Source organism: Gossypium hirsutum, chromosome A06 (genome assembly GCF_007990345.1).
Source record: "Gossypium hirsutum isolate 1008001.06 chromosome A06, Gossypium_hirsutum_v2.1, whole genome shotgun sequence".
Classification (NCBI taxonomy): Eukaryota; Viridiplantae; Streptophyta; class Magnoliopsida; order Malvales; family Malvaceae; genus Gossypium; species Gossypium hirsutum.
The window spans coordinates 127,916,460-127,934,420 of NC_053429.1; the positions used below are offsets into that span (position 1 = coordinate 127,916,460).

At 33.5% G+C, this 17,961-nt stretch overlaps 4 protein-coding genes across 4 annotated transcripts; 2 read left to right on the plus strand and 2 right to left on the minus strand.

The window, feature by feature from the left end:
* Positions 1–225: 225 nt before the first annotated feature.
* Positions 226–2,764, minus strand: LOC107960166 (uncharacterized). The gene is made up of 3 exons (XM_016896447.2): positions 2,465–2,764; positions 688–909; positions 226–573 (listed from the first exon to the last, which is right to left on the minus strand). The coding sequence occupies exons 1-3, from the start codon at positions 2,651–2,653 to the stop codon at positions 364–366; spliced, it is 621 nt and encodes a 206-aa protein (XP_016751936.1). The 5' UTR covers positions 2,654–2,764; the 3' UTR covers positions 226–363.
* Positions 2,765–6,095: 3,331 nt separating this feature from the next.
* LOC107960164 (uncharacterized) lies at positions 6,096–8,745 on the plus strand. The gene is made up of 6 exons (XM_016896445.2): positions 6,096–6,782; positions 7,311–7,422; positions 7,502–7,673; positions 7,745–7,932; positions 8,197–8,354; positions 8,452–8,745. Exons 1-5 carry the CDS (start codon positions 6,259–6,261, stop codon positions 8,320–8,322), a joined length of 1,122 nt encoding a protein of 373 aa, XP_016751934.2. The 5' UTR covers positions 6,096–6,258; the 3' UTR covers positions 8,323–8,354; positions 8,452–8,745.
* Positions 8,746–9,964: 1,219 nt separating this feature from the next.
* LOC107960162 (cytochrome b561 and DOMON domain-containing protein At5g47530) lies at positions 9,965–12,906 on the minus strand. The gene is made up of 3 exons (XM_016896444.2): positions 12,146–12,906; positions 11,141–11,395; positions 9,965–10,486 (listed from the first exon to the last, which is right to left on the minus strand). The coding sequence occupies exons 1-3, from the start codon at positions 12,770–12,772 to the stop codon at positions 10,151–10,153; spliced, it is 1,218 nt and encodes a 405-aa protein (XP_016751933.1). The 5' UTR covers positions 12,773–12,906; the 3' UTR covers positions 9,965–10,150.
* A 2,001-nt stretch (positions 12,907–14,907) lies between these two features.
* On the plus strand, positions 14,908–17,604 carry LOC107960161 (thymidine kinase). The gene is made up of 4 exons (XM_016896443.2): positions 14,908–15,538; positions 16,461–16,605; positions 16,700–16,821; positions 17,193–17,604. The coding sequence occupies exons 1-4, from the start codon at positions 15,210–15,212 to the stop codon at positions 17,446–17,448; spliced, it is 852 nt and encodes a 283-aa protein (XP_016751932.1). The 5' UTR covers positions 14,908–15,209; the 3' UTR covers positions 17,449–17,604.
* The last annotated feature ends 357 nt before the right edge of the window (positions 17,605–17,961 follow it).

Consider the following 17,961-nt stretch of genomic DNA (forward strand, 5'->3'; position numbering starts at 1 on the left):
ATTAAAGCAAGATTTACAGCATGTTCAGAAACAATCACGTTAGCTATGCTCGAGTAAATAGATACAACGGTCAAAGAGAATCAAAAGTAAAATAGTGCTAAATTTCAGCATTGTCTTGCACAACTGAAACAAGTCTTGTCGTTATGTTCTAGTTTATGTAAATATGTCGAAAGAATGAACGAATTTATTTTCCATACTATGAATGTTGTAAAGAGAAGAAACATGTAAATTTTAACTAACATCTCATTCATTAACTTTCATAGAGGTATTTCAGAATACTACGAGTCAAATGCAATAATCATCGACCACACATGTTAACATAAAGAACAAAAAAAAGGTTATGTCGAAACCTGCAATATAATTTCAATTACTTCCCCATTTTCTCAAAACACTCTCTTTAGCAGAAACTTGAACATATGCTTCATTGTTTACCATATTGCTAGAATCAACAGGACCATTTCCTAGGATTTTCGATGTTACATAGGAGAATCCGTCTCTGGTTCCTCGCAAAGCATAAAGCAATGGATTGAATATGACAGCCAGCAATAGTTCCCCCTTCGCAATTACGAGATACTAGCAAATGAAACAAAGAACAACATTATGTGCCGGAGCAAAACCCAGTAGCAGCGTCTCTAGGAATGATGATATATAAATAAACATTTCAAAAAGGAAAAGTAAACATCGTACCATGACAATAATACCAAGAATAGCTAGGCTTGCTTGTTGAGCTTCTTGCCAAAAATGATCGCCATTGGACCAACCAAATCTTCCACCCCATCCAAACCAACCTCCGCCACCAGCATTATCCCCACCACCTGCTTCCTCTCTTCTTTTAATTTCTTTGCTCCACTTCTCGAATTCAGTTTTCTTTCCACCAAGTGCACTTTCTAATGCTTTTCTAGCTTGTTCCTGCAACCACACAGGAAAACTTGTTATAATATGGAACAAATCGCAGTCCAATTATACAATCAAGTGTCCAGCACGATTATGGTTGTTACAGGCCAAGTTGTTGGGTCTTGGTCCAGTCTACTAAGAAGTTATGCGAGTTGCTATAAAACAGAGCAACAACTTGCACGATAGTCACGAAACAATTTTTCTAAATTCTACTGCCTACTCCTCCTCCCCTTTCTCTCTATCTCCTTCAATCTTTCTGAAATGTCTACTTCTATAGTTTTCGGTTGGATAGTACCAAAATGAATGGCAAAGATGAGTCCATTTGGGAAATATGCATCATTAAACATGTTGAAGGGAGGCCGAGTCCTTCCAGAGAAGTCTGTAAAGTGTTGTCCGTCTGGAACCAACGGGCCCATCAATGAGTCAATATTGTCCCCAGATCGGACCAGGGTTTTATCTCCCAGCCACGCACGGTCCAACCTAGCGAGACGCTCCTGCTCTGTGAACCCACACCCCAAGCAGCCTCTTCAGACACTCAAGCTCTTTGCAAAGTCGGGGGACAAAACCCCAACCCAGACCGGGAACAATACTGACCTGTTGAGGGGTTGTTTGGCTCCACACTTCACAGACTTTCCAGAAGGAGTTGAACTCCACTCAACAAAACATGAAAAAAAACCATACTTTGAAGCCATTTGAACAATAGAATTCATCAAGTAATTACATTTACTGAAAAACAAATAGGATAAACGGACAACAAATTCACATTACATAAACTACTGAAAAAGCAAATAGGATAAATGCGTACAAAAAATTTACCATCAGCTACAAAACAAGTTAGATTTCCATGTTCCAAACTGCCTAAACCAAAATATTTATTCATTTTGCAGCCAAAACATGTAGTAATCCAAAATAAATATAGAAACAAAGGGGAAAAAAAGGGATAAATGTATAGAATTGTGGTGGCAAAGATAAGTCTATTTGGGAAAACGCATCATTAAACATGTTGCAGGGAGTCTGGCCAAAAAAAGAAAAAAACATGTTGCGGGGAGGCTGACTCCCTCCGGAAAAGTCAGTGCAGTGTCGTCAGTTGAAAACAAATGTGCCCCTCAACAGGTCAATATTGTTTGCAATTCGGACTGGGGTTTCGTCTCCCAACCACGTACAGTACAACCTAGCAAGACACTCCTACTCTGTGAACCGACGCCCCAACAGCCTCTTCAGCCCCTTGGGCCCTCCGCAATGTCCCGACCCAGCCTGGGGACAATACCGAGCTGTTGAGAGGTCGTTTGACTCCAAATGGATGACACTTCACATAGTTTTCCCCCGAAGGAATCAACCTCCACTCAACAAAACACGAAAAGAATCATACTTCGAAGCCATCTGAACCATAGAACTCATCAAGTAATTACATAAACTACTGAAAAACAAATAGGATAAACGTCTTCCAAGTTCCAACCAGCCTAAAGCCGTAAACCAAAATCATTATTCATTTTGCAGCCAAAACATGTAAACATCCAGAATCAAATATAGAAACAAAGGGATAAATGTGTTGAATTGTGGTGGTAGCTACCTCTCTGCGGTTATCTGAGAAAAGGCAAGAAAATCTGCCGTTGCATTTGAGCCTGAGCACCAAAGAGCTCCAGTTTCGGCCAACATGTTGAGTGCGGGAAGCGTTGATAGACAGGAAACCAGATGATTCGGGTCGGGTCGTAAACAATGAAGATGAACCGAGAGAGTTTAGGTTTAGAACTTGCGCCATGGTTTTCGCATGTCCCGCTGATGATGATGCGCGCCTCCACCTGTGATAAGAGTTAGGGACCTTAGGCCATTTCCCGGTTATTGAAAGCCCAATTTGTGCAACTTTCTTTAGGCCCCATGCAAGGGAATTTTGGGCTAAGTCTATATACTCTCAACATTTAAAATTTAATCTTTATATATAAACTTTAGCCTTAAACTTCGCAATTGGTTGCACTTTGGTACCTGAAATTTTTTGGTCTACTTTGGTCCTTAAATTTGAAAATTAAATTCCTTTTGGTCCCCAGACTTAGATTTTGTCAATATTTTAATAATGTGACCGGTGTTACTAGAATATGATCGAGAATTGATTGATATAACGGTTCGAACAATTAGGTTGAACTGATTGACTCGAAAACTACTTGAAATTAGTAAAAATTGAAAACCAAGATAAAAATCAACAATTAAACAAGTTTAGCAAGTTTAATAACTTTTTATATGTTTATGAATTTTTAATTATTTAATTATTGTTGGTTTGACGTTTAAACCAATCAAACTAGTTGAATCATGAATCAGTAGTTTAACCTGTTCACCTAAAAATTTATATAAAATTTTAAATCTTCAAGTAATGATTTGACATAATATCAAAGTGTCACATAATCGAACTTTTATAATTTTCAAGTTCAAGGATAAAAATAGACCTAATTATTAAGTTTGAGTGCCGAAGTGAACACAAAAAAGGCATAATTACCAAAATAAACCCAGTTGTCAAGTTTAAAAACTAATTTTTTTTTTATTTTTTAAGAACTTAGTTATTATTTTATTTTTCGAATTTAGATTCAATTATTACCATCATTTAATTTTTTCTATATTATAGTACAAAAATCTATATATTGTTTTATAATATATAAGCAATGGGAATAGAAAATATCATACAGTAACGATTTTAGTATTCCAATAATTTATATGGAAATTTTCGAATAATTCAAAGATTATTTTGTAATCTTTTAAAGTTAAATGACCAAAACATAAAATTACTAATAATTTAATGACTTTCATTATAATTTAACCAATATTTAATGGTTCGGATAAAAAATCTAATTTAATAATAATAATAATATAGAAAAAAGGTTTCTGGAATTTCAAGCCTGTTCTGTCCCTAAGGACAAGACACTTAATTTAAATTCAAAAATATTTTTAAAAATGATTTTTCATGTTTATCCTTTTCTCTTAACCTTTTTTATCCCTTTAATTTCAAAAATTAGACACCTACCTGCAACGCTACTCGAAGTTACATTCGTACCCCTTACTCCACCTTGGCCTTTGCTCTTACAGACACAAGATACATGAAGGTCAGTCTTGTCATTCCACCTCATTTTAAAGCGAGGGAAACATAAAAAGGAAGGAAGCACCTTTGTATAAGTACAATTCTACCCCCAACAGCAACCTTTCTCTCAAATAAATTTAATATATTTGTATTTTTCTATTTATAAATAATATGAATTGTATAATTCATTAATAATTCTATATAATATATAATAAATTTTAAGGTTAAATTAGTCGAATATGCTGGAAAAAATTTTAAATTGGTAAAATAGTTCGATTTTTTTAAAATTTTTAAAAAATAGATTGTTTCTGGGGAGAGTGTATAAAAGTGCGTTCAGTTTGACAAGTTTTTCTATTGACATGTCAGGAAAGTACATTCAACTAAACGAACTTTCACACACACTCTCTAAAATAGACTTATTTCCCTAAATCTTTAAAAAAAATCTATTTAGCCAATTAAAAAAATGATATATTTAATTTATTTAGTCAAATTTTAAAATATTCATATATATCTCTTGATCTTGTGATATTATAATTTAGAGTTAACTATAAAAAAATTTGATTATTCAATTTTAAAATATTATAATTTAATTTTAAAATATTAATATCGTATCAATTATATATTTAATTATAGTAAATTAAGGCCAATTGATAACTATCTTATGTAACATTTTTAAAATGTAATTGTAAACACGAGTATAACTATCGTATAGATGATATGTTAAAGTAAAAAATTGTACCATTAAAATTTAAGAAGACTTACTGTTTTTTTTTTCCTTAACAACTCAAATATGATATATTCATGCTATAAATACATATGTGTTTACAACTTGACTCGTATTTTATATATGCTCTATACCAAATTTGAGTTGTAATTTAATGATCAAGCTAATGGTGAGATCAAAGGAAGAATGTGGTTGACACGATACTGATATTATGAAAACTCAACTAGAATGTTTTAATTTTTACAAACCAATTTAAAATTCGAGTCATAATTCGAGAAATATGGTGAAATTAACTATTTCATCTATACTAATAATAAAATATGGATTGGTATTATGAGTTGACTCTATATTTGTGTTTTATGCAATAAAATAATGTCTCACTATTTTTACATATGATTTAAATTTTAAAATAATAAAATAGTGTGTAGAAGATATTTTTTTCACCCATAATGACAAATTTAATTTAAAAATTACGTACATTTTTTTGAACAATGTCTCTATAAGTTTTGTTCATACCTGCTATTTTTTTCACTATATCTAAAACTATTCATAGCCTCTCTTTAACTCATAAATAGGAGATAATGTGCTTTAACGCACTTGAACCCAGGTCCTCCTATATTGGCAATAATATTCATATTAATCGAATTAAAACTCAATCATATAGCTTTCGCCTAGTTTTCAATTACCCATATGAGTAAAAATTTATTTTAGAATATTATTATTTCAATTTTATGAAAATCATTTTAGTTATTTGTCTATTTAAGTTTAATTATTAAAAAAATCAAGAAATTAAATTCAAAATGTGCAAATACTAGAATCACTTCGTACATTTAAATGAACTATTTAAAACTTTATATTTTAGTCATTTAACTTCAAAAAGTTACAAAATATCTACTAATTTATTTAAAATTTCTCATTTACATCACTGGATTATTAAAATTACCGTTATATGGCCTTCTCCAATCGAAAGGGCAAACTTCCCCTTCTCATTTACAATTTAGTTTTTTTTTCATGAAACAATTTTTAACGTTACGAATCTATGAACCAAAATTTAAATATATTAATTCTCTGATCTCTAACACCAACCATCAGATTAACTTGAATTTAAAGTATATTCTTCCACTTGTCGATAGGTACTATTCCATTGTATCGGTCATTGAATCGTGGCTCGAAACTTGTCAGCTAAACTTTAGAAAAATACTTAACAATTTAAGACTTAAATGAAAATATTCGAATAATTTAATAACTATTTATTAACATTTTAAAGTTAAGTGACCAAAATGTAAACTTATTAATAGTTTTAATAACTTTGAATGCAATTTACCCGTCTTAACACTTCAAAGCGTCTATCATGAAGGGCAGGAGCGTCTTTTCATATAAATTTAAACAAAAAGTAGAGAAGGAAGGAGATTTTGGTCATTTTAAGAAATATAAAGAGAGAGAGAATAGAGAAAGACAGAGCAGTTGGAGAGAGATAGAGACAAACAGAGAAGACAGAAACGTTTGTTTGTCTTGTTTTTTTTTTTTCGGTTGGTTTGGTCTCAGTTAAAAAGGTTGCGTTATTATATGAAAGAAAACCATGGTGTCGGACCAAGAAATAGCAAGAGGTGTGGAGAACTTACTCCGGCAATCGGACCCTAGCGTTGCCACCACCTTAAACGGCGTCGTTCAACAGCTTGAAGCCAAGTTAGGTCTTGACCTTTCTCATAAAGCTGGTTTCATTAGGGGCCAGATCAACCTCCTCCTCCGTCCACCACAAACCCAAGCTCAGCCACCTCCAAAAGACCATTTTAACCTCCAACACCACCCTCAATTCACTTCCCATCATCATCATTCCCAATTTCCTCCCCATTTTGCCCTTCAACATCACTCACAATTCCCTTCTCATGAACTCAACTTCCGTCAACCACATCCTCCTCTCACAGCTCAACCACCGCCGCAGCTTCAGCCACAATTGCAGCAGCACCACCCCCACCACCGCCAGCACCATCACCACCAGCAGCAACCTCAACAGCTACAGCAGCCTCAGCCGGTTGTCTCCAAAGCCGAAGTTTTCACTCAAAATGCCGCTACCATTGCCACTACTGAAGTCCCTAAAGAAAGGTTTACCGCCTTTTTCTCAATGCTTCGTCCTATTTTACGGTTTTGAGTGTGGGGTTATGTAAAAAATAGGTTGATTTTTTAGGGTCTATTAATTAGGATTTTGGGGTTTTTGTTTTGTTTTTACGAAAAGGTTAGCCTTTTTTTGTAAGTTTTGTGCTACTGAATTTGGGTTTTCCTTCTCAAGAGTTTAGGATTGTTAGTGTAACTCCCCCCTTTTTAGGGATTTAGGGTTTATATTACCATGAAGGTAATGAGAAAATTCCAAGATATTTTTACTAATTTTACCAGTTCATAGTACTGATTTGGTGCACATTAGGGTTTATATTAGCTGAATATCCTGGTTTGTTGTTGGTTATGTTCTCTGGGGTGATAATTACTGTGCAATTATTAAATTTTAGTGTGCTTTACTAATCTTCCATGCATCATGATGTGAATTTGATTGTGGCCCTTAATGTTTCTTCAGGAATGTCGATTAAGCTTAATCGGCAACTAACGTATTCGTCTTTCTTTTCGATATTGTAATCGCAGTGCTCCAGTTGGACCTAAAAGAAGAGGTGGATCAGGGGGTTTGAACAAAGTGTGTAGTGTTTCACCGGCACTTCAAGCCATTGTCGGTGAGCCAGCTTTGCCGAGGACTGAGGTTGGTTTCTCCAACTTTATTACAGAATTTAGTTTTAATGTCTGAATGTCGCTATTCTTACATGTATTGTTTGATTTAGATTGTCAAGCAGCTATGGGCATATATAAGGAAAAACAGCCTGCAAGATCCGAGTAACAAGAGAAAGATCATTTGCGATGATGCCTTACGTGTGGTGTTTGAGACAGACTGCACTGATATGTTCAAGATGAACAAGCTGCTGGCAAAACATATTACCCCCCTCGATCCTTCAAGTATGTTTAGATATCTGCAATATGTTTTTGTTCTATGACGAGTCAGTTAATAATTTTGCTAATCTTTGCAGAGGAATCAAGTCAAACTAGAAAAGGGAAGGTAAAAGTCGAGTCCACCACTGAAGGTGTTGAACCAGGGCCCAAACCTGTAATAATATCCGAGGCGCTTGCCAAGTTTTTGGGTACTGGAGGAAGAGAAATGCTAGCAACCGAGGCAGAAAATCGTGTTTGGGAGTACATAAAGGCTAATCATTTGGAGGTATGTGGCTTGTACTTAAGTTTGTGCATCTCTTGATTGGTTATCGTGGCCATGATTGAGGGTAAAATTCCCATGGAAGATCCTATATTAGGGTCAGGTTGCATTTTGCTCCCTTTACTCAAAAAATGAGCCAATTAGCCCCTATATGTTAGATCAAAAAGCAAGCTGGTCCTTTTTGTTAAAATTCTTATCCGTTAAAAACTGACTGTACTTCTACCCGAGATTGATTTTTCTTCTTCTCATGTTTCAACTGCATATTTATAGGATCCGTCGAATTCAATGGTGGTACTGTGTGATGCCAATCTTCGTGAACTTCTTGGATGCGAAAGCATATCGGTGGTGGGCGTACGGGAGACGCTACTACGACATCATTTATTTAAGCAGTCTTGAGATCTCTGATATATATCTGCTAGTGTTAACTGGTTAGTATCGACGCTCGAATAAGTTCATTATCATAGAATGTGATGCAAGCCCTTTTAATATCATTCTGCCATTAATTCCCGAACTTGTTTCTCGCAGGTAGAACAAATAGTGACGACCCTTTTCTCTTTTGTACTCGGTTCTTTTGTTATGTTGGTTCTTTTTGTGCATTGGAGTTCTTTAGATTCGAAAGCTTTAAAGCTAGTTTGCTTGTGTATGGTCGAAATGAAAATGTAGGATGGGGCTTACGTTGGCAAGGATATTTTGTAGTTCTGCTGTTAGGCCCGGAACCATCTAGATGTACTTGTTTATTTTGTCATAGAACCGTCTTTTCCGATGCTAACCTCAAAACTAAACTGAAGTTGTAATGGAAATACAAGCTGGTTTAACTTATTACAATGACTTTATTCTGTATCTGCATCCAGTTACATAGTTTCTAAGTGTTGGCTCTAAATTCAGCTTGCTTTGTGTTTTTCTTTCTGGTGGCTGCAAGTTCACCAATTTAGGCAAAGAATATATATGCAGGATATTTCATCAGCTGTCAATATAGGCAAGGACTATAATATAAATATTAGAAAACTATCAAAAAGGGTTGGATTGTAGGGGGCGAAGTTAGAAATTTTTTTTAGTGGGGCTGATATTAAGTTATATATTTTATGAGAGTTAAAATGCAATTTCACCATTGTATTAACTTATATATTTTCAAAATGATTAAATTAAAATTTTAAGTTATTATATAGTAAAATTATAGTTTAGCCCTCAAAAATGATAGAATTTCATATATTCTTTTTAAATTTTTTTAGAATCAAGATTTGACAAAATATGTAAATATTGAGAGCTAAATTAGTTTAATTTGTTAGAATTAGGATTAAATTAATAAAATATATAAAAGTTGAGGGTCAAATTAATTATTACACCAATTGATATTATGTAAGATGGATGGAAAACAGCAACTTTGTTATTAATTTTCCTTTCAAAATTGACAGAGATTAAATTACTCTTGAGAGGGACCGATTTGCTCAAACTTTAAACTGAGAGGATCTGAAGAGGTAATGTAGAATAAAATAGAAAGCAAACTATTACAAGAGTATCAAAAGAATAATAAGGGTCTGTTTGATTGAAGGAATTGATTTTCCGGAAAATCATTTCCAACTTTTCCAGCGTTTGATTGGCGGAAAACATTTTTCATTTGGAAAATGAACTCCAAAACAAGGGAAATGGGTTACATTTTAGGGAAAATGTCTTATCCTTTCAATTTCCGTAAGACATTTTCCGTGCTCTCCTCTCTATCGCCTCCTTCATTCCTTCCTTCATTTCCGGTATAAAATTGCTTCTGCTTATCGATTTTCCAGTAACTTGTTTTTTTAATTATTCAATACTTGTTTTTTTAACACAATTACAAATAATTTATTTGATATTAATTTTTTTCAATTTATAACGATTAATATTGTAGCTTAATAATTGAGTATTATTATAAATAAATCATTGCAATATATGTAAAAATAATTTAAAATATAAAAATTTATTAATATATATCAATATATGTAAAAACAATTTTTTCGAAAAATATTTCTAGGAAATCTGCCAAACAGCCGAAAATATTTTACACAGATTTAATCAAACACTAGAAAATATTTTCCAGTAAATCATTTTACAGAAAAGAAAAATATTTTCCTGAAATCATTTTACGGAAAATATTTTACTGGCAATCAAACATACCCTAAGTCTCTAATTCTAAATTCTCTCTGAAAATCTCATACGTTCATAAATAATAATAATAACAGCAGAGGATCCAACATCATGCCTGCTGTGTCCTAACACCATGGCCGTACACCCCATTTCCTTCACCACCATTAACGCCGCCATACGGCAGTTTCCCTTCACTTTCCGACCTTTTCCTCCTTATTGCGACGAACCATGTATAAGCTTCCAACAAGACAGCAGAAGATGCCAAAGCCACGATGACACCAATGTAAGCATGCTTCCATTTCTTCTCAGGTTCCAGTATGTCGAATCCTTTGAATATGTTGATCACACTGAGGATTATCACTGTGTATCCCACCAAATGATGATATATATTCCAGTACAATCTGTATTTATGCTCTGGTTTTGGCCTTACAAGCAATGCAAATACCTAAAATTTTCCCAAAAAAAAAAAACCCAATACTTTCTGTTAATTATAGTTATCAGGGGTGAATTAAAAAAAATATATTTTAGAGGACTAAAGTATAATTTTATCATAAATTAATCATTTTTATAGGAAACTAAAATAGCAATTTTCCATTTGGAGAGTCAAGCAATAGATTAAGAGTAAGGGTCAACATTCAATCAAATCGAATCAAATTGTAAAAAAATTTCGAGTTAATTATATTGACAAGTCCAATTTTATCATCATAATTAGATTCAAAAAAATTTCAAGTTGAGTCAAGTCAAATAAATTTATTCGAGTTAAATTAAAAAAAATAAATTGGATATATTAAAATCTTGCTAGCATATATATTTAATTTATTTAATAAATTTTTTGAGTTTATATATATTATAAATTTTGGATTTTTGAGAAGGACCAATTTGCACATTTTCAAAATTGTTATCCAATGATATTTACATCAATTTGTTATTAGAGTTATTCGAATTATTCAAGTGGTATAATTCACCTCAACTCTAACTAGAAAAACTGAATTACTTATTTGAATTGATTCGAAACAACCAAATAATTTGAATAACTAGATTCAATTAACTCGAAAATCATAAAAAAAATTAATTTTTACCATTATATATATGTGTTTACCTGAAGTGTTCCGAGGCTGAAAAGGATAATCCCAATAGTTCTATGAGCATCAAATTGAATACCGACGGATTCGCTACCGAGTTTAAGACCGGTACCCCAACCAGCAACCCCAACGACGTAAGCCGAGAATTGACACAAAACATGGAGATAAAACCAAGCTGGATCAGCAGATTTGAATACCTTCAAGTACCTTGCTATTATAGCACCCATAGGCATCAGTATACCCCAACTCACTGTGTTCAACACTCCATGTATCTGTAATATTTTCATCATGTTCACAATTTGAAAAAAAGGCATATATTAAATGGAGTTGTCAATATTTACATTTTTTTATTAATTTAACTTTTATTATTATTTTAGTTAATTTTGACCCTTAATTTTGTAAAAAGAAATATTCAAATAATATATTTAAAATAAATATTGATTAAAACATTAATTTTTAACAAGGTTGTTATGACAACTGAATGGCAGTCCACTAATAATCTTATGTGTTACGCCAAAAAAATAAATTAAAAGTTATAAAAATCAAAAAAATCAAAATTTAAAGAGAAATTATAAAAAAAGTTCATAATTAAAAAAAAAAACCATGGTATGAAGTAAATGTGGATTGCTAAGTGGCCTACTATGTTTAAAATTTAGGTAAATTACAATATAGATCACTTAATTATAAAAAATTACAAAATGGTCATTTAACTATTTAATTTTATCTTTTTTAGATCACCAACTGGCTAACGTAAAAGTGAAAATTAATATTATTAGGTGAAAAAAATAAAATTAAATAGTTAAGTAACTATTTTATAACCTTTAATAGTTGGATGATAAAAAAAAAGTGATTACTAATGCAGTTTACCCTTAAAATTTTAAAATTTTAACCGGTATTTTTGTTAGAAAACTACAATTTTAACTCCTTTGGTCAAATTTATCTAAAAAAATAAAGATTAAATTGATAAAAGATGTAAATATTGAGGACTAAAATTGAGGAAAAAATTAAAGCCATTCACTTACGTTTCTCTTTTTAAGCTTTGAACCACCACCATTACTTGTTCCAGCCTCACCAGAAACCAAATTCAAAGTACCCATGGATTGAACATTAGCACCAGAAGTAACATGCATTTGTGGGATATTTCCATTAAGACCCCCTTCTTGCCAAACTTGATTCAACATGGTACCATTGTTCGAAAGACCCAAAGTCGCAAATATAATAATCTCATCGTTTTCATAACTTGCAGACAGATCAGACACATTGAAACTCAACTCACCTTCTTGTAACTGTGTTTGGTACTGTGTAATAGGCGATGTATAAACCCTCATAGTACCATTTGTTTGTTGATAAGCAACAAGTGCTTGTGACCCGACCATACCTGTTGATGTCGGGTTTATAGCCCATGCAACCCATCTAGATGATCCGATTCCACTATGCCTGTATGCTATTTCGAGCTTGCTTGATGAAGTATCATAGTTGAAATGAAGAAATGAGTTCAAAACAGGAAGATCAGAACATGTTTTGAAGACACGGTTGTTGGGAAATGAATGCTTGGCACAGTTTTGACCGTAGGATGATGATAAAAGGAAGCATGTAATGAGGGAAAGTGATAAAGTGAGCTTTAGGGTTAGTGGTCGTCCTCCTCCCATGGTGATACAATGGGGAAATATTTTGGTTCTGATAGATGATGTGAAGGTGTTTTCTTTGTGTTAATGGTGTTTCTCCAACAGGAATGGGGGGTGTTAATATAAGAGGGAGGGTATGCCGGTCGATGAACATGAATGAATGTGAAATTATATATATTGGGTTCTAGTTTCCTTGAAACATCTGTTTTCCCTCTTACCAAACTTCAACAACAATTATATGTTTTGGGATAAACCAATAATTAGTCCTTAAACTTCGGCAAACTTTTTTAATTTGATCCTTAAATTTTGATTTCTTTTAAGTGTGAAGACGTGAAACTCTATTAAAGTGTCATATTGTCACTTAAAAATTTTAAAAATAATATAAAAATTAAAATTACAATTATATATACAAAGAAACACGATACAATCTCAAAATGTGACACTATTACACGTTAATAGAATCTAAATTTAAGGATCAAATTGAGAAAAATTATCAAATTTTGAGACTAGCATGGATAAAAATGTGTATACCAACCCTTAAATGGGAGAATAACATGCTTTAATACACTCAAACTTACGTCCTCAAACTTACGCCCTCTCTAATAATAATCTCGATGTTAGTGGGGTTAAAAAGATTCTCATGTTTTTAATGACTTAAGACTTTTATTATTAAAACCCAAAGTAGGTGGGTGGAGGGTTTAATTAATGGTTAAATGGCAATCGTAAGTTGAAACATTTGGAGTGTATCTAAAACGAGTCAAAAGCATTGTGCAGGCTTTTTGTTGGCGGTGGGTTAGGTATTCTAAGGTTCTAGAGATGCTTTTCTGGGTTGGGAGTCAAAACGACCCTAACCAAACCTCACCTGCACCACCACATCGTGGCACCACATGGCCATGCCATCAGCCAGCTACTTCGGTCATCGTAGGTCGAGTGGGACACCCACTCCAACACCCCAACCATTTCTCTTATTTCACTAAAATCTCTTTGTTAAACCAATTCAGAATTCAGTAGTTAAACCACAAAACTTGACACTACGTGATAATCCCTCCTTAGGATACAGTACAACTATATCCAGGACCAGGAACACCCTTTGACTCCTTTATAGTACAATCTACAATTTTATTGGTTGTCTCTCCGGAATTTCACCTACCATTTTTTAAACACCATGCATGAATCATTCGAAGTTCTGTATATATGTTATTTATTGCTTGGATTTCCAAAACGTAAAGAAACCCATCAACTTTACCCCAAGACTTAATGCTTGTAATTAAACTAAAAGAAACTAGAACTTGAAGTTGATGAGATTGTGACTAACACAAACAATCTAAGGGGTCCATTTGTTATTTACTAAAAAAGAGGTGACCAAAATTTCAAGATTCATTGCATATGTTTGCATTGGTGTTGGGTGTCTGTGTTTTTGACCTAATGAGCTGAGTTGAATGGCTTTTCGTATCAACCTTGTACAACCCAACGTCCATTAATTGTGACACTTCAACCACCCTTGTAATTTTTTTAATTTTTTATAATCTTTGGTTTGCTTCGATGGGTGCTTAAGTCAACAATTAATGTTTTCAATAATGTAATTTCGATTTTTTTTTACTATTTATGGTTTAGGATTTAAATTTTACTGATGGTAAATTATCATTATTTCCTTGTTAAGTGATTGTATACCATACATGGTTTGGTTTGATGACATATTTTCATCTGGTGAACTTTTTGCGGTTTTTGATGGAGTTAAGAGATAAAACTTCGACTTACAACAATACTGAACATATCATATATACATATATACAATTAATTGCTGAGTTCCGTGTTGAATTTTCATTGATTGATTTAGCATTTACTAAGGGTTTTAGCTCTAGGTATCATAATAATATGCATATTGATAGTTTAGATGCTATATGAATATTTTAAAAGTATAAGTACCACATTGGACATTTTATGAAAATGTATGTATGAAATAATACACAAATTGATAGTTCAAGTATCAAATTAAACATTTTCAAAGTACTGCATTGAATATTTTGTAAAAATACAAGTACTAAATAACACAAATTTATAGTTTAAGTACCAAATACAATATTTTGTAAAAGTACAAGGACTAAACATGACATTTATCTCAAAATAAAATAAACTTGGGAGCAAGTTGGACCCAGAATTGACCCAACTTATATTTTGAACGGGTCCAGGGTCTAATTTTTATGAGGTTAATAAACCGGTCCAAACCCTTTGAACGGTACTTTAGGCTTCCGCCGGCGGTAGTCTGCTGTCGTAAAGCGTAGGGTTAGGGCGGAGAATCAGACTCTATGTCGCTTTCAACGCTAAAACCCTAATTCTCTCTTAAACCCTAAAATTATTCATTGGAAGGGCCATTTGCCAAATTTCACTCTTTTTCAACATGCAAATGCCCTTGAGTTGAGCCTCTCCATCTTCCCCCCTTTTAGTATATCTCAAAAAATCAATGTTACCCACTTCTATTTCAAGCATGAAATCTCTAATTTTCCCTCCCTTTTCTCCCTTATCTCTTCATTTCCCCAAAACCAAACCTTTTGCCTTCTTCTCTTTACCCTCAAAAACCCCCAATGTGTCGTACCCCAAATTTCTCCACGTAAACCCTTCAATGCCTTCGCCAAGACCCCCGATTTTTTCAATCCCGATTCGACAATCGCATATAGAGACACCCCAATCTTCTTCGCTGTGCGGTGAGGTCCACGTCATCGTCGGACCCATGTTTGCTGGCAAGACTACCACTCTTCTCCACCGAATCCAAGCTGAAAGCAACAATGGCAGGTTCAAAGTTCAAAATAAAAAAAACCCTTATATTCCTTTCGCGGTTTTGTTTGTTCCATAGAGTTGGGTTAAATTCTGGATTTAAATGTGTATAAGTTAATGGTTTAGATAAAAAAAAAGAATTGCTGTGATGAACCAGCTTTCAGGCTTATCAACTTATGCACTTCTCTTGCAACACTGTATATTCAGTGGGAGAATAATCCATTGCATAAATGGTTGTTAATTGGTTTTGTTATCAATCTATATCTGAAAATTTTAAGTTATTGATATTGTGTGTACAAAATTAAGAGTTATAAAACTTGCCCCTGTTTTAAACGCATCCCAAAATCCTTTGTAGTACTCTTTGTTTTGATGTTGTGCTGAGAAACAGGGGCTGGTCAAAGTTTCTAAAACTTCATATCTCAATTTTGTTAATGTAATTGTTAAGCTACAATGTAGGGAAGTTGTTATGAATCTTGTTGAGGGGTCGGCTCTCGAGAGAGAGGTCTTTGAAATGTTGTAAGTTCAGCAGCCGATTGGACCCTTAACTCTTTGAACCCTTTTGACTCTCCGCGGTGTACAGGAGACAAAACCCCACCACAGGGACAATACCTTCCATTAAGGGTCCAAGACTCTCTCCTCAACAAATACCATTTTACTAACAAATTGTCTGTCCTTCACACCGAGCAAAGCCATTGTGTGAGTTGAGAAATGTACATAAATTTGGTGACCTTGTGACCTTTCAGTAGGTTGTATTGTAGGTGCTGAAAAGTACCTGCTTTGTAAATGTTCGTGTTTTATTCATTGGATAGTTATCTTCAGCAAACTTATGTTGAGGTCACATGGCTTGTCGTTTGCGCTTTTGATGCAATGATCTCTACTTTGTTTTCTTGTTAGACTCTTGTCTTGTTTAACCTGTCTATCTTTATATTTGGCTAAGCAGAACTGTGGCTGTAATAAAATCAAACAAGGATACAAGGTATGGATTGGATTCAATTGTGACACATGATGGCATGAAACTACCATGTTGGGCATTAGCAAGTTTATCATCATTCAGACTAAAGATTGGCCCCGATGCTTATGATCAGGTTTGCATCTTTCTCCCGAGCTTCACGAGTGTTATGGGTCTATATGGGTATTTATTGTCAAATTTACTCATAAATGACCCAGTGCTTGTAACAGCTTGATGTCATTGGCATCGACGAAGCTCAATTCTTCGAAGACCTTTATGACTTCTGCTGTGAAGCTGCTGATCATGATGGCAAAACGGTGATAGTAGCCGGGCTGGATGGTGACTATTTAAGGTATTATTTTATCGGCTTCCGTTTTCGAGATGCATTCATATAACACCATCTTAGATAAAAATACTGTGGAGGCTATTGTCATAGGTGTCAAATTGTATTTCACTCCCCCTACATAGTTCATGTACATTAAATCAAAAAGCAAACGGGTCCTTTTTGTTAAAAGTTTATATTATTAAAAATTGACGTAGTTGATAGAATAATCAAATAGTGACATATAACATGCCATATGTATCTCATGTTAATATACATGTATAAAAGTTAATTTGTCCATTTCCTGAGTAGAAAAGGCAAAATGCAATCCGACTTACAAGGACTTACATAGTATTTTTTTACCCATCCTCTTATGATTTGGACCCAATTCTTGCAAGCAGAAGGAGCTTTGGATCAGTGCTCAATATCATTCCCCTTGCTAACTCCGTGACTAAGTTAACGGCTCGATGTGAACTTTGCGGAAAACGAGCTTTCTTTACCTTAAGGAAGACCGATGAGACAGAAACGGAGTTGATCGGTGGAGCCGAAGTTTACATGCCGGTATGCCGACAGCACTATGTGGACGGGCAAGTAGTGATTGGAGCTGCAAGAAGTGTGTTGGAATCAAAGAAGCTTCAATGTGGGACTTGCACATAGTTCTTTTGGTTATCCATGTTTATGTGGCCCTTTAAAAAAAGGGTAATTGGTAACAATCTACGTATTGTGGATGTAAATGTAATTTGGGAATTTGCTTAATGTAGCTTTCATGACATTTTAATTTCTCTGTAATGAAAATGTGATTTCTTGTCCTTACCAAACTTGTAGGAACCAATTTCCCTTGGGAGAGTGGGTTGGGTCGGTCAATCGGATAATTCAATTTTCAGTTGAATTCCTTCATTGTTTTTTCTTTCTAAAGTGATCTTTAATATTAGTTTTAAATTTTTCATTTAAAAACCTATGAAATTTGTTTTATGATTTTTATTTTTTCATTTTTATAAATATTTTTAAAAATCAGTAATTATTCAAACAAATAAAAAAATAAAGCTTTTTATACGATATTTTAAATATATAGTTTTTTATTGAAACTTTATTATTTTTAGACTATAAAAGAAGAAATAATTTTTTAAAAGATAAATTTTAATTTTCAATTTTCCAAAATTTTCTAACATG